Source organism: Lethenteron reissneri, chromosome 56 (assembly GCF_015708825.2).
Source record: "Lethenteron reissneri isolate LAM-NWPU_2019-01 chromosome 56, ASM1570882v1, whole genome shotgun sequence".
NCBI lineage: Eukaryota > Metazoa > Chordata > Hyperoartia > Petromyzontiformes > Petromyzontidae > Lethenteron > Lethenteron reissneri.
Genome location: NC_083834.1, coordinates 10058708 through 10074646, shown reverse-complemented (window position 1 = coordinate 10074646; position 15939 = coordinate 10058708). Strand labels below are relative to the sequence as shown.

The window sequence follows — 15939 nt, the reverse complement described above, 5'->3', positions numbered from 1 at the left end:
GGAGATTGAGAAGACGTCTTGCTGGAGATTGAGAAGACGTCTTGTGGAGATTGAGAAGACGGAGATTGAGAAGACGTCTTGTGGAGATTGAGAAGACGGAGATTGAGAAGACGTCTTGCTGGAAATTGAGAAGACGTCTTGCTGGAGATTGAGAAGACGTCTTGCTGGAGATTGAGAAGACGGAGATTGAGAAGACGTCTTGCTGGAGATTGAGAAAACGTCTTGTGGAGATTGAGAAGACGTCTTGTGGAGATTGAGAAGACGGAGATTGAGAAGACGTCTTGCTGGAGATTGAGAAGACGTCTTGTGGAGATTGAGAAGACGGAGATTGAGAAGACGTCTTGTGGAGATTGAGAAGACGGAGATTGAGAAGACGTCTTGCTGGAGATTGAGAAGACGTCTTGCTGGAGATTGAGAAGACGTCTTGCTGGAGATTGAGAAGACGTCTTGTGGAGATTGAGAAGACGGAGATTGAGAAGACGTCTTGCGGAGATTCAGAAGACGGAGATTGAGAAGACGTCTTGCTGGAGATTGAGAAGACGTCTTGCTGGAGATTGAGAAGACGTCTTGCTGGAGATTGAGAAGACGTCTTGTGGAGATTGAGAAGACGGAGATTGAGAAGACGTCTTGCTGGAGATTGAGAAGACGTCTTGTGGAGATTGAGAAGACGTCTTGTGGAGATTGAGAAGACGTCTTGTGGAGACTGAGAAGACGGAGATTGAGAAGACGTCTTGCTGGAGATTGAGAAGACGTCTTGTGGAGATTGAGAAGACGGGAGATTGAGAAGACGTCTTGTGGAGATTGAGAAGACGTCTTGTGGAGATTGAGAAGACGTCTTGTGGAGATTGAGAAGACGTCTTGCTGGAGATTGAGAAGACGTCTTGCTGGAGATTGAGCAGACGGAGATTGAGAAGACGTCTTGCTGGAGATTGAGAAAACGTCTTGTGGAGATTGAGAAGACGTCTTGTGGAGATTGAGAAGACGGAGATTGAGAAGACGTCTTGCTGGAGATTGAGAAGACGTCTTGTGGAGATTGAGAAGACGGAGATTGAGAAGACGTCTTGTGGAGATTGAGAAGACGGAGATTGAGAAGACGTCTTGCTGGAGATTGAGAAGACGTCTTGCTGGAGATTGAGAAGACGTCTTGCTGGAGATTGAGAAGACGTCTTGTGGAGATTGAGAAGACGGAGTTTGAGAAGACGTCTTGCGGAGATTCAGAAGACGGAGATTGAGAAACGTCTTGCTGGAGATTGAGAAGACGTCTTGCTGGAGATTGAGAAGACGTCTTGCTGGAGATGGAGAAGACGTCTTGTGGAGATTGAGAAGACGGAGATTGAGAAGACGTCTTGCTGGAGATTGAGAAGACGTCTTGTGGAGATTGAGAAGACGTCTTGTGGAGATTGAGAAGACGTCTTGTGGAGATTGAGAAGACGGAGATTGAGAAGACGTCTTGCTGGAGATTGAGAAGACGTCTTGTGGAGATTGAGAAGACGGAGATTGAGAAGACGTCTTGTGGAGATTGAGAAGACGGAGATTGAGAAGACGTCTTGCTGGAGATTGAGAAGACGTCTTGCTGGAGATTGAGAAGACGTCTTGCTGGAGATTGAGAAGACGGAGATTGAGAAGACGTCTTGCTGGAGATTGAGAAAACGTCTTGTGGAGATTGAGAAGACGTCTTGTGGAGATTGAGAAGACGGAGATTGAGAAGACGTCTTGCTGGAGATTGAGAAGACGTCTTGTGGAGATTGAGAAGACGGAGATTGAGAAGACGTCTTGTGGAGATTGAGAAGACGGAGATTGAGAAGACGTCTTGCTGGAGATTGAGAAGACGTCTTGCTGGAGATTGAGAAGACGTCTTGCTGGAGATTGAGAAGACGTCTTGTGGAGATTGAGAAGACGGAGATTGAGAAGACGTCTTGTGGAGATTGAGAAGACGGAGATTGAGAAGACGTCTTGCTGGAGATTGAGAAGACGTCTTGCTGGAGATTGAGAAGACGTCTTGCTGGAGATTGAGAAGACGGAGATTGAGAAGACGTCTTGCTGGAGATTGAGAAGACGTCTTGTGGAGATTGAGAAGACGTCTTGCGGGATATGCTCAACGAAGTGGGCTAATCGTCGTGTGGACATTTATAGCAGAAGCCAATTGCCCTAAACGCGCGTTTCTGAATGTTTCGTGGGGACCCGGAGGAGCCAAACTCCAAATAGCAGCAGCAGCAGCAGGCGTCGTCAGGGTCGGGATCGAGCCTACGACCTCCTGCAGACCGCGCGAGGTAGTCGACATCTCCTGGCCACCGTGCTTCAGCAGCACTGCCGATAGCGTTCACAATCACAGTCTGCATCGACCCTGGAGGAATCCGATGAGCTATGAAGCTCTTTTTCAAAGATGTGCGGTAGTTGTTGAAGAGAAATCCACACGACATTTCAACAATACGAGGTTCAGACGTTCGGCTCACAACATCCACCAGCGCATCTCGCAGTTGGAAGAACTGTGACCATGTCCCTCTGCTCGTGGATGTTGAACTTCTTTCGCACCGTACGTAGCCAACCGTGCTAAGCGGAGGTGCGGGGAGGAAGGACTACAAACTAAACACAACAACAACAAGCAGTTCTAAAGAAACGAGTTTGTCAACCTAGATGACGATTTAAAAGTGCCTAGCTCCCAGTGCCTTCCTAGCATCGGAAGGAAGAGCGCGTTCCAGACGGCCACACAAGCGCATCCGAAAGCGCCACGCAATGCGGTGACCGCCGCCTTCGTTCGATGGGCAGCAGCCAGAAGCCGCCGCTGCCGCTGTTGTTGCTGCGAGGATGACCGGAGCTCACGTGAGGGTTTAACCATCGCTGCCAACCCCTTATCAGTGCCCTGCCTCATTACAGACCAATTCAGACCTTACTGGTCACCCCGTGCCCCTTATACATCTCAACGTTCATCCTACAAAGTCCCATCACAAGGGAGAAACACAAACGCCGCATGGGCCTGAGAACTCACACGGTATGGATTACACTCCTGGACGAGACCAGCGAGGTCGATGCCGTGAGCCTGCTGCGTGTGTTCTCTCATCCGTGTGGTCCCGGCCTCTCTCCGTCATTTGATTTCAAGACCCATTCTTAGATGTTGATACTGGCAAGGGAGCTCCCATGATGAAGCTGCTCACCCCGAGCTTCCAATGTCCTGCTGGTGGCATTGTCTCTGTGCTGCTCGCCTCTTAGCGTCCTCTGGTCTAACACTGTTAGTGAGACTCGGCTCTAAAGAAAGCTGTCTCTGGTGTGGACCAATCAGTTTTAAAGACAATATACTACGAGAGCACGTTTTTGTTTGTTTACATGTTCACCACAAGTATATGTGGTTAATGCAGATATGATTCGTTGCAAAAGGTTTCTGTTTAGTGTTTTAACATCTTAACACAACTATTTTATTGCCAGAAAGGGTAAAACCTATTCTTATACGAGGGACAAAATGTTGAAAGAAAATTCGCGGGCTCCCCCACTAAACGCTAAACACCACCGACATTAAAAATCACAGCCGTGCAATGACGCCCCGATCGTTCTTCCGTTCCAGACAGGGGGATGACACCCGAATGGGGGAGACCCGCAGACCCACGCGTCCCTCCTGTCCCACGAGAACACAGCGGCTCGCCACAGACGAGAGGCTCGTGAAGACGACAGCCAGACGGGAGACGCCACCCAAAGGTGGACCACTTGGAGGCTGTGTCTCTCTCCGCCGTCCACTGCGCGGTCAGCGGCGGCGCTCAGATTGCGGACGGGACAAACGCTGTGAAGGAACTTTTATTTGATTTTTGTTCGGTAACATGGGACTGTCTCGCCCAGTTCTTAACACAATCCCCAGATAAAGTAACCAATACCAGCATGCAACCGCACAATACATTTCCCAAATGTCATAAAAATGTGTGTTTAACTTTGTGCCCGTGGCGAGCGCATGGGAGAGTGAAGATGAGAGGGGAAACGTGCATTGGGGTGTTGCCGTATCTGAACAAGTGTGAGATGGGGCACATCGTGTTTGTCTCTGACGTTTTGGACAGCTATCGATCATGCCCTCTTCGCGAAGCCACAACACCACCAGTCTCGTGGGTATTCACGTTCCTCCAGGACAGCCAATCCACGCCCTTGTCACCTGTCGAGATGGATGCCTGAGTGGGGCTGGAGGCTGGAGCCAGCAGAGCAGAGTGAGTTGAAGTTAAAGGCTTTGTCACTGTGGGTTGTAGGTTATTCCTGCCAAGCACCACGGCGCTATTGAGGGATGTCCCCCCCCCCCCCGCCATTGCGTCCAAGTGCCACCAACTGCTGAGCACATCCAGTGTTGTCAACGTGAGTGCTGCAATAGCCAGGTCGTGTTCATAGAGGTTTGGTGCCACAATAATATATTTGTACATTATTATTACTGCTACTACATTATTGTCTGAAAGCTATGAGCAGGTCGAAGCACTGATCAGTTTAAACCCAGAGCTTCATTTATCATTCTAGTTTCTCCGGAACGCTGCTCGGCTGGCTCGGAGAAGAGAATTTTGCCGTGAAGCGCTTGCATTAGAGTACACAGCGCGCCTACCCATGACAATCCGATATTATTGTACCCTACAGTCCCACACGCCGCCACAGTATCACGAGGACAATATAACGTGAGATGGATTGGGGGTTGCCAAAATTATTCCTGGAAAAGTGTTCCGGGCTGTTCCGGCACGACTTAAACTTCAGGCGACAATTGGGTTGAAGCTATGATTCAGGCTGTAGTTGCTATGATTCAGGCTATAGTTGCTATGATTCAGGCTGTAGTTGCTATGATTCAGGCTGTAGTTGCGATGATGTCGAAGCTCTGATGTTGTGGCTATGATGAGAGTGACCTGAGATTGAAGTTGTCAGAAAGAAGCTATGATGAGATTGAAGCTATGATGACGGTAATGCGATGATGACGACGATGATTAGATTGAAGCTATGATCACGGTAATGTGATGGTGACGATGATGACGATGATTAGATTGAAGCTATGATGATGGTAATGCGATGGTGATGATGATGACGATGATTAGATTGAAGCTATGATGATGGTAATGCGATGGTGATGATGATGACGATGATTAGATTGAAGCTATTATGATGGTAATGCGATGACGATGACGAGGGCTGTCAGTAGATTTTGTCCGTGCAGAAGCACGAGGCCGGGCAGTAGGAGCGGATTATTTTCCCGTTTCCCGTTGGAGCGCAGCCGTAGATCTTCTTCATCGGGTCGCAGTTCGCGTACAGGTTTCTGTAGGGACACGCGTTGGCTGTGCACGTCCGTGTGCACAGCGTGAACACGAAGACACACGCACGCACACGTGCAGACACACACGCACGCGTCACACACACACGTCACACACACACACGTCACACACACACGTCACACGCACACACGCGTCACGCACACACACGTCACGCACACGTCACACACACGCACGTGTCACACGCACGCGTCACACACGTCACACACACATGCACGCATCACACACACACGTCACACACACGTGAGCAAACCCGTCACACACGCACGCGTCACGCACGTGTCACACACACACGCACGCGTCACACGCACACGTCACACACACACGCGTCACGCACACGTCACACTCACGTGAGCAAAACCGTCGTGCTATTTTTCTCTCCTCGCGTGCAGGGCGATCGCAACGCGGACACTCAGTCGGGCAGCTGTTCATGCGCCTGTTTAGAAACCGGTCAGTGACCTTCCTGAACAATGTCTACACACGTGCAATTAGGTTGGGCATGTTTGTAGTGACTTAATATTGCATTGATTTAAACAACAAACAACAAACTACACTTGTATTCTACCAGGTAAGACCCACTCAGCGAATGTAGCTCTTATTGCAGAAGCGACCTGGCTATCACAAATGATAGAGCTCAACGAAGTGGGTTGTCACGTGGACATGTATAGCAGCCAAATACCCGAAGCGCACGTGGATTACTCGCTGTGGAGGGACGAACCAGAGGAACCGGAGACAACCAGAATCCACACGGCCGCGTGGAGAGAGAGACGCGCGGCAGGCGTGAGGGTCGGGGTCGAGCCCACGACCTCCTGTAAATCAGGCGAGGGATACTCACTGCAGAGGTCGTTCTCGCAGTCGTTCGGGCAGCTTCCGCATGGGCTTCCCTCGTCGTAGGGGCGGCTCAAGCGAGTGTTGAGGTTACCGCTGGGAGAGACAACACGCAAGTCATACTCAGCAGCCTCAACACTAGAGCCAGGTTATCCGATTATACAGGGTGCTTCAAAGATGTTTGAACACTTATACGAGACTATCGTTTTTAACGGAAAAAGAACGGATAATACACTGTAACATGATAATAAATGTATCTTAATAGCTTCAAAAAGTCAAAGAGTCTCCACTTGTTCGTCATCATTGTCAATGCGTGCCTGGAATCTTCTCCAGGTGGTCTCCAGAGCCTGGAGGCACATTTATTGTAGTTTTGCTGCAAATTCTCAGGAGTGTTAAAAGATTTTGAAGCACCCTGAATAATCAATTATTCGGGATGTCCCAGCATGCTTTGCATGTCAAGGTGGCAACTCCATGACCAAGCAGTATCACGTTTGGCGTTGGGAGGTTCACGGGTTTGAACGCTGCAGCCGCCCTGGTTAACACAGCAACAATAATAGTCGTGATTATTTCAGCTTGTAACGCGCACAGTATTCACTTACTCTCACAGAGGGAGAATGAATGAGGGGCGAGAGGAGGAACCAGAGGCAAGCAGGAAGGCAGCCACGCGATGAGCCGGCGTCAACAATTGCCCAATCTCTGTGGCCGTCCACGTACGAAGGTGTTGTTGGCCAAATGATGAGCGTTGACATGTGGGAGGAAACCGGAGCACCCGGAGAAAAAAACACGCGTGCGAGGGGGAAACACTCTATCCCCATGAGGACAGAACAGGTTTGCGTCGTCAACATGTGTTGCTGTATAAGAATCGGTTTTACCATTAAGATGTTAAAACACCAAACAGAAACCTTTTGCAAGGAATCCTGTCTGCATTAACCACACACAGGACTTGTGGTGAATACACAAACAAAAACTTGCTCTGATAATATTCGATGCGTTGTCTTTGAAACTGATTGGTCTACACCAGAGACAGCAGCAGCCTTCTTCATGGCCTAGTCTCACCGCCATTGTCAGACCAGAGAACGCCAAAAGGCGAACAGCACAAAGACACTGCACTATCAGGGCAGTTACAAGCTCTGTTCACCACAAGTATGTGCGGTGAATGCAGACATGATTCCTGGCAAGAAGGTTTCTGTTTGGCGTTTTAACGTCTCAACGACAGTTTTATTGCGAGAAAGGGCAACACCTACTGATACTGGCAGGTAAAGGTCCCATGATGTCGCTGCTCACCCCGAGCTATCAATGCCCTGATAATGTTTTTGCTGTAACCGCCTCTTCCTGGCGAGCCAGCGTCTAGGCTCCCTCAACAACCACGCCAAGGCAGTTTGAACGACATCTGCGCTCGTGATCCGCCAACCTTCCGCTGCCGCCTGCCACGGCGCCGGATCGCTGGGCGCGTGCGTAGCCAAATCCGGCGCCGGCAGCCTTACGTCAAGTCAAGTCAGCTTTATTGATCACTTACCCATGCATATGTAGTGACAGGGTGCCATCTGTTGACCATGAAGGATAACTACGGGTAATGGTGCGCTATAAAACAGCCAACCATAAGAGGGGTGTCACTGGGCCAAGGGTCAGAGGCGGGGATCAGTTGGGAAGCTCCTGGAGCCTGCATGAGAGTTCTAGAAGAGGGGCGTGGCCAGAGGCGGGGCTTGGTCACGCTGAGGAGTATAAAAATTAACCCGTAAAAACAAAGTTTTTCACTATAAATCCTTTATATGCGTGGCGGCTAGAGTCCTCTCGTCCTCTGGCTTGAGATGGCTGCCACTTATGGGTCAGATGATTGTCTGCCACCATTAAGCAATTGGTAATGAAATATAATTAGTTTTTTCCTAAAAAGTGTAACATTTTGGAGAAAAAAAATTCACGAAAATAAATTGTCACGCACAACGAGTCTGTGTGCAAAATGTCAGCTCGATTGGATCACGGGAAGTGGGTTAAAAAACGAGCGAAAGATTTGCACGGTCCTAAGCAAGCAAGCGAACTTAATATAAAGGATTTAAAAATATATTCGCCTGTGGAGGACGCGGGGATCGATCCCGCGACCTTTGGCATGGGAAGCGAGGGCGCTACTAACTGCGCTACTCCACCACGGTCTGTGGAGGGGTTACGCTCTGGGCTCTTGCACTGTGATGTTCAGCCAAAGCAATGAATGCGTTCTATTTGAATATATGTAAAATATTTTTTTTTTGCCTAAAAAGTGTAAAATTTTGGGAATTTTTTTTCACGAACAATAATTGTCTGGCACAACGAGTCTGTGTGGAAAATGTCAGCTCGATTGGATCACGGGAAGTGGTTTAAAAAACGACCGAAAGATTTGCACGGTCCTAAGCAAGCAAGCAAGCACGCGAACTTAATATAAAGGATTTAAAAAGGGGAAGGTAGCCGGAGGTTCGGGGCGGTCGTGGGGGTTCAGATCCTGGCTGCAGTCGCTGTCTTTGACGTCATCTCTTCATCGTCATCCGGCCGTATAGCCGATCCGCTGTACGGTCCCCATCGTTGTCGTCGCTGTATAGTCAGCCGGCTATATAGTTAGACGCCGGCGATGTGGCTGTATGAGTGGGTCAGCTCTACGTAGCTCAGTGTAAATGTTATTCAGTGACTCTGCCCGTAAAGTGTGAGAAATAAACAAGGAGCCCTCTACAAGTCGCGTCTTGGAAGTCGCTCACTCCACATACATGAGGCACATGGCGGTGAGATTCTTTATTCAAACAGCAGCGATATTTTTGTTGCTGATGATGAAAGTGACGTGTGCATAGCAGAAATAGTGTCCCCTGCGGGTGAGCTTTATAAATGGTCTTGTTATGCAACATTTTCTTGTTTGGTTAATGTCTAGTGTAGGCAGTGGGGTGTCCCCCCCCTCCACCCCCGCTCGCGAGTGGCGCTGTTCCCTCGAGTTTCGCGTGTGCACATCTTGATGGATTACTCACGCGGGGCAGTAATGGCACACGTAGACATACTTGTAGATGGCCTCTGGGCAGTAGCTGACCCCACAGCCCAGCTGGAAGGAGCTGTACCACACGACCTGAAGGGACGGAGAACAGCAGGGCAACAGCCTCGATGTCAATGAGGGGGTGGGGGGGGGTCAACGTCTCGGCCGATGGGTGCCGCGGCTGATGCCACCGCGCCGACCAGGGTTGCCACCTCTCTGGTTCAAAAAAGAAAAAACCGGGGCCTATCACGGGAGAAGGAAGAATATGACTCGCAGTGCCAGAAGCGGGGAGCGCGGGGGGGGTATCAAAGCGAAGCGCGCGTGAATTCATCATCTTGAGTTGCGGATTTTATTACGCAGCTGACAACAACAACAAAAAACACCCGGCACTTTTCATCACCGTCGTTGTCATCATCGAAATCGGGCCTCCGGGTTCGTCGCGCAGCGCGCTAACCGCTGCACCGCCGCTCCCCACAGACGCACGCACCTGCGTGTAGTGGCCGATGTCTCCGGGGGCAGCCGCACCCTTGCCGAAGATGAAGCCCGGCGCATCGGCTTCGTTATACCAGTCGAGCACGGCGTCCTGCCACGAGAGCGGCGCCGTGGCCAGGAAGATGTTCTCCCCGCACTGGAACCCTGCGCGGCCGACGACCGGCGGGCACGGGTTGGGTGAGAGAGTGTGGACAGGGTTATGGTTAGAGATGTAGATAGGGTTTTAGTTAGAGATGTGGATAGGGTAATGGTTATAGATGTGGATAGGGCTACGATCAGAGTTAGGACCGTGATTCGGGATCGAACTGTGGTTCTGGCCGAGGCTGTGGTCGGGGCCGTGGTTGCTGTGAGTGCCATGGGTCGAGTGCTCAGGTCAGCTCAACGTCCAAATGCCTCCTCTGCTCCGTGCCCTCTTCAATGTCGCCTCACCTGGAGTCTTGCGATTGTCCACGGGGCTGTGGTTGAGGGTGCACCTCTTGGCCCAGGCCAGGCTGTTGTTGCCAGCGACCGAGTTCCATTCCTGTGCCGGCGACAGACGGACAGACGGTCACACTGCGTCACCAGACGGCGCGCAGGGGATGTCGAGAGCCGTGGTTCTTCTCAACCTTTCTTGGCTACTGCTGTGTGACCCTCACCCCCCCTCCTTGTTTTAATTTTGTTTCAACCCATTCAACCCCCCCACCATTTTGTCTGACCCAACGTGGTTCTGGGAAATACACGTATGGATTAATGAACGATTATATTTTAATCCTAATTGCCCATTTCGTGGGGTTACCCCAACTGGTTTGGTAACGAATACGTTTTAAAACCCTTTCTGGCAATAAAAAAATTGTGTTGAGGTGTTCACACGCCAAATATACACCTTTTTCCAGGCATCAAGTCTGCATTAACCACACACACTTGGGGGGAAACATGCAAACAGACAATGCCCTCATTGTTATTAGGCCATGTTTGCGTGTTCACCACAAGTATGTGTGGTGAAAAGGCAGACTTGATTCCTTGAAAAAAAGGTTTATATCTGGTGTTTGAACATCTTAACACCTTCTGTTGTATTTCCAGAAAGGGTAAAACCTATTCTTCTTTTTTTCGTACTTTAATACTGGCAAAAAAGTCCCATTTTGTAGTTATGTAACTGCCAGCGAATACAACAACAAAAATCAACAGACGCTCTGCAAGCGTGAGGTAGTTTGTTCATGCTCACTGGTTCATAACGTGTCAACCCATACGGTTTATGGGGAAATTGTGTTTTCAGGTCCATACGGTGAACAACCGTTTCAATACGGGCCAAGAAGTGTTCTTGTCTATGTGTTTGTGTTTCTGCCTTGTGATGGAACTTTGTAGGATGAACGTTGAGATTTATAAGTGGCACGGGGTGACCACTAAGGTTCTGAATTGGTCTGTAATGAGGTAGGGGCACTGATAAGGGGTTGACAGCGATGCTGGTTGCTCGTGTAAACCAACATTGTTCACGATCAGCGAGTTTAGAAATTGTCCTTAATGTCGTTCTAAGGTGACCACGTGGATTATAATTGCATCGTAGTTATTGGCAGTTGGCAGAGTCGTACATGATTATACGCCAATGACTCTCGCGTACGACATATAATGTCACATTTATAAATCACCCGACGTTGCACACCCTGGGACGTTGCCACGTGCACCCCCACGACGAGGTGGGGGGGGGGGGTCCGTGCCTACCCCCGATTGAGATCCCACTGGCTTAGGATGAGACCCCCAAAAGTCGAATCCAGCCTGGAGTTTATTTTGCTCAAACACATTTCGCAGCTTGGTGTGGGCCTGGGAGAGCCACGAGGCATGTGGACTTCCCACACGCATTGTGGATGTGGGTTCAACACGAGAACCCGGCAAGTGTGTGTGCACAGTACCTCTTCTTGGTTCTTTCGGTAAAGTCACGTAGAAGGGAAGTAATAAAATAATAAAAATAAAACATAATAAAACAATTCTCACGACGTTTCGGCCATGGGCAGGACGGCTGCTTGCGTTGTGGTCGAAACGTCGTGAGAATTGTTTTATTATGTTTTATTTTTATTATTTTATTACTTCCCTTCTACGTGACTTTACCGAAAGAACCAAGAAGATGAATCCCTGCAGTCACGAAAGCTTTAAATCGAAATTTGCACAGTACCTGTTCTCTATACGACTCGGCTCACGAACAGAAGGTTGCGGCTTCAAATCCCCCATCATCGATGATCGAGAACGTTCGCAATGCCACTCAGAATCGGGGTTGGAATGTGCGTTAAGCATCTTCTGCCCAGAGGGTTCTCTCCGACGTGGCCACTCTGAATCCCCCAGGGGATGAGCAAAGTGAAGCCGTGGGAGTCCAGATTACCATGGGAGTCGAGTTTTCCATGGGCAGGGGTAAAAAATGTCTCTTCTTGTAATTTGGTTGCCGACACGACTCCTGCAAATAGCCAGCGATAGACGCCCAGCCGCAGGGCTTGAGCCTCGGCCTCATGAGCTGCTGGCTCGGTTGTCTCTATCTCAAGGGGGTCCATGACCCTATAACCCTCCCTCCTCTGCGACGCGTCGTTTCCACGCGTGTAACCAAGCCGCGCCGGGGCCGTGCCCGTGTGTGGGCGGACCTTGGTCTGGCTCAGGCCTTACCATCTTGAGCATGTTGGTGGGGAGCGGCGTCACGTTGGCGCGCAGCTCGTTGTGCAGCCTCACGATGGCCAGCTGCACATCCGGCGAGCTCGTGTCCAGCTGCTCGATCGTCTGCAGCTCGTAGGCGCCCGCCAGCAGCCAGGTCGCGGCCACCAGCGCCGCCAACGCGTTACGGCAGCTGACGGCGGAGAAGGCGGCGTCAGCCCTCGCGATCGTTATATTTCATGCCATCTCACCCAAAAAAAACCACTCATAGATCAGTTTAAGCTGACATCATCATTATAAACGTATCACTGTGAACATGTCATCAATATCTTCATAATCACGAGCAGCAGCAGCAGCATCTACTTATAAGAAGGTCAAGGTGAAGTGAAGGTAAGCCACGGTGGTGTGATGTCATCTTCCTCGCCTGCTATGCAGGAGGTTCGATCCCGACCCTCACGCCTGCTGCTGTATATTTGAAGTTTGCGTCTCTCTCTCTCATCATCATCACGGTGGCTAGGAGATGTTCACTACCTCGCTTGGTATACAGAAGGTCGTGGGTTCGATCCAGACCTGACGCCTGCTGTATATTTGGAGTTTGCGTGACTCTCTCCCCGTGGTCGCGTTGTTTTTTTCTTTGGTTCCTTCGTTTTTTTCCCTCCACAATTATAAACATGCACTGAGATTATCTCGAGCAGGGGTCCCCAACCTCCTGGCCGCGGACCGTGGCCTGTTAGGAACCAAGCCGCACAGCAGCAGGAGGTGAGAGCGGTGAGTCCGTGCGTGCCCCCCCCCCCCCCCCCCATTGTTCTATTATTGACAACTTCCGTCCGCGCCTCTCTCCCGCACTGCGCACTTGACTCAGTCACAGTTCTGGTGAACCCACGAGCTCTGACCCCGAGTAGCCACAATGAGTAAAAACACACGTCGCTGGAGAGCTTCTTTGAAAAGGGGGAAAGACCCAATGATGACCCCCCCCCCCCCCGGTCCGTGAAAAAAATTGTCTTCTACGAAACCGGTCCCTGGTGCCAACGAGGTTGTGGGCCGCTGCTCTCGATGCTATAAATGTCAAAATGATGATGGGCCACTTTGTTGAGCTGTCATTTGTGATGGACAGGTCGCTTCTGAACAACAAGTGAATACCTCAGTGGGCTTTGCCTGGTAGAATGAGATGATTTAGTGTTGTATTTGTCTGGGTGTATTTGTTCTTTCTTGTACTGTTTGTTATTGTGACGTTCTTACCCGCCCCTACTGAGCATCAGTGAACAAAGAGCTTTTTGGCTAATCGGATTCCTCCTGCAGTATAAATATATTAAGACTCTGCTTCTCATTCTGGACTTGCAGTCCTGCAAATTGTTGCGGGAGGAAGGGGCCCCCACTGGAGGCCGCTCCAGGGAGCCCCTCGAGTGGAGCGGATTCGTCCTCCCTCTCCCACGGTAGCCCTGGCAAACATTGTCAGAGGTGGCAGTCCACCCCACCTCCACCCCCCACCACGTCACCGCGCCGTACGCGACCCGCCCACGGCTGCTGCTGCTGCTGTATGCTCGGAGTTTGCGTGTCTCTCTCTCTCTCCCCGTGGTCGCGTGGATTATTCTCTAGGTCCTCCGGGTTTTCCCTCCACATTTAGGAATCAACGTCACCACGCGTTCAGAGTTTATTGACCGCTACAAATGAACCTGATGGCGGGACCCCGGGGTCCCCACAAGCCCCCGGCTCTCGCGTCGACTGCGTTGCGACATCGTTTTCTGTCTGTTGAAGGCGAACGACGCGGAGATCTGTTCCTCTCGACGAGCTCTACACGGTGCGCTAATCAAAGTTTAAAAGTTGTGTTTGTGGCTACGGCAATTGTGGCAACGACGGGTGCCTGGTGAAGAACGAGAGGACTGATTTCTGGTGAGACGGAGTCGCCAAAAAGACATTGATAGTACATTAATTATTAACGGTTTTTTATTATTTGGTTCTTTCGGTAAAGTCACGTAGAATTTTTTTCTTACAAAAAACTACGACATTTCGATCGCAACACAAGCAGTCATCAGGATGACGACTGCTTGTCATCAGGATGACGACTGCTTGTGTTGCTAAAACATGTTTTGTTCTCCGTGACTTTACCGAAAGACCCAAAGATTGTGAATTTTTGCAGTCATGAAAGCGTTAAGTGAAAAAATTATGAAAGTAAATAAAATAAAAACTACGAAGTTTCCTCCTGAAGACGATCGCTTGTGTTGTGAACGAAACGTCGTCGTTTTTTAAATTTTATTTACTTTTATTCTTATTTTTTCTATCTACGTGGCTTTACCGGAAGCACCAAAGAATATGAATTCCTGCAGTCGCGAAAGTTTCAAGTCAAAATTTAATGACGATTTTGACTTCCGTTTATGCGGGACCCCGGGGTCCCGCCACCAGGTCCACGTGTCCACGTGACGAGGCCACTTGGGCTGTCACGTGTGGCCGGGTCGCTGCCGAGAGAATAGCGACATTGTGGCTCTTACCTGGTCAAATAGAACATAGTTTCATTCCTAACTCAGAAGGGTTTTTTTTTAGTTACACCGAGAGAGACGGAGAGAGGAACGCGAGGATTCAACAACGACATCGCCCACGAAGAGGAGCGAGTTGGGACGTGGGCACGACGCGTCCAAGTGGATCACCACGCAGGAGGAGATGGAGCGATAGAACGGGCCAACATGCAGGTGGCTAGATGGATAGATTGTTGTGTTGATGGTAGTGACGATGATAAGAATAGGTTTGACCCTTTCTGGCAATAAAACAGTTGTGTTACGTTGTTAAAACATCAAACAGAAACATTTTGCAAGGAATCATGTCTGCATTAACCACAGATACGTGTGGTGAACATGCAAACAAAAAACGTTCTCTCGGAGTATATGATGACGCATTGTCTTTGAAACTGATTGGTCCACACCAGAGACAGCTTTCTTTAGAGCCGAGTCTCACTAACAGCTAGACCAGAGGACGCCAAAAGGCGAACAGCACAAATACAATGCCACTATGAGGACATTGAGAGCTCGGGGTGAACAGCGAATATAAGAATATATATACTAACAGAGCAGGGTTTGTTTTCGCACGTTCACCACAAGTGTATGTGTTTAATGCGGACACGATTCCTTGCAAAATGTGTCTGTTTTGATGTTTTAACATCTGAACACAATTGTTTTATTGCCAGGAAAGGGGTTAAACCTATTCTTATATTTTGACAGCGGCAAGGGAGGTCCCCTGACGGTGGTGATGACAACTACTTACGTGCTCATGTTGAGAGGCCAGGCGATCAGGAGTCTGCTGTAAGTGCTCCACTGTGGACCAAGCAAACCCTTTATATCACCCGCAGCCGCATGCGGTGACGTCACAATAATTTTGCCAATGTGGCAGCAGTCTCCGAAAATTGTACAATTCTGTTTTTTTGCCCTGACCAGCAGAAATCCTCAGAGTCGCGCCCTCCGTGCCCCAATAAACACGCGCAGCCGTCATGCAAATGCCGCACTCTCTGCGCCGCCCTGGGCTTCCCATGATGTTTGTCGATCTGTTTACATTCATCACGCGATGACAAGTTGGTATTTTCAATATGAGTTTCAATGGAGCTCAGCTCGAAGTGTAATTTTGTTTTAAAAATGGAAGATAAATGACGGGGTTTTTTTTAGTTTCGACGTATTTTTCTGAACCGTTTGCGAAATGCATTGCTGTTGTTACACCACCACTACCATCATCATCAATCAGCCATGGTCAATCCACTGCCGGATGGAGGCCTTGCCC

At 49.8% G+C, this 15939-nt stretch overlaps 1 protein-coding gene across 1 annotated transcript; it reads right to left on the bottom strand.

The window, feature by feature from the left end:
• Positions 1 to 3770: 3770 nt before the first annotated feature.
• On the bottom strand, positions 3771 to 15585 carry LOC133357052 (cysteine-rich venom protein-like). Its single transcript, XM_061574795.1, has 7 exons — positions 15433 to 15585; positions 12196 to 12373; positions 10003 to 10093; positions 9569 to 9717; positions 9080 to 9174; positions 6106 to 6194; positions 3771 to 5276 (listed from the first exon to the last, which is right to left on the bottom strand). Exons 1-7 carry the CDS (start codon positions 15438 to 15440, stop codon positions 5137 to 5139), a joined length of 750 nt encoding a protein of 249 aa, XP_061430779.1. The 5' UTR covers positions 15441 to 15585; the 3' UTR covers positions 3771 to 5136.
• Between the last annotated feature and the right edge of the window lie 354 nt (positions 15586 to 15939).

Coding starts and splice junctions, on each gene's coding strand:
- LOC133357052 (XM_061574795.1), bottom strand. Junction 10,094..12,195: donor CCACCAACATGCTCAAGATG/GTAAGGCCTGAG, acceptor TCGCCGGCACAG/GAATGGAACTCGGTCGCTGG. Junction 5,277..6,105: donor CTGCGAGAACGACCTCTGCA/GTGAGTATCCCT, acceptor GGACGTGCACAG/CCAACGCGTGTCCCTACAGA.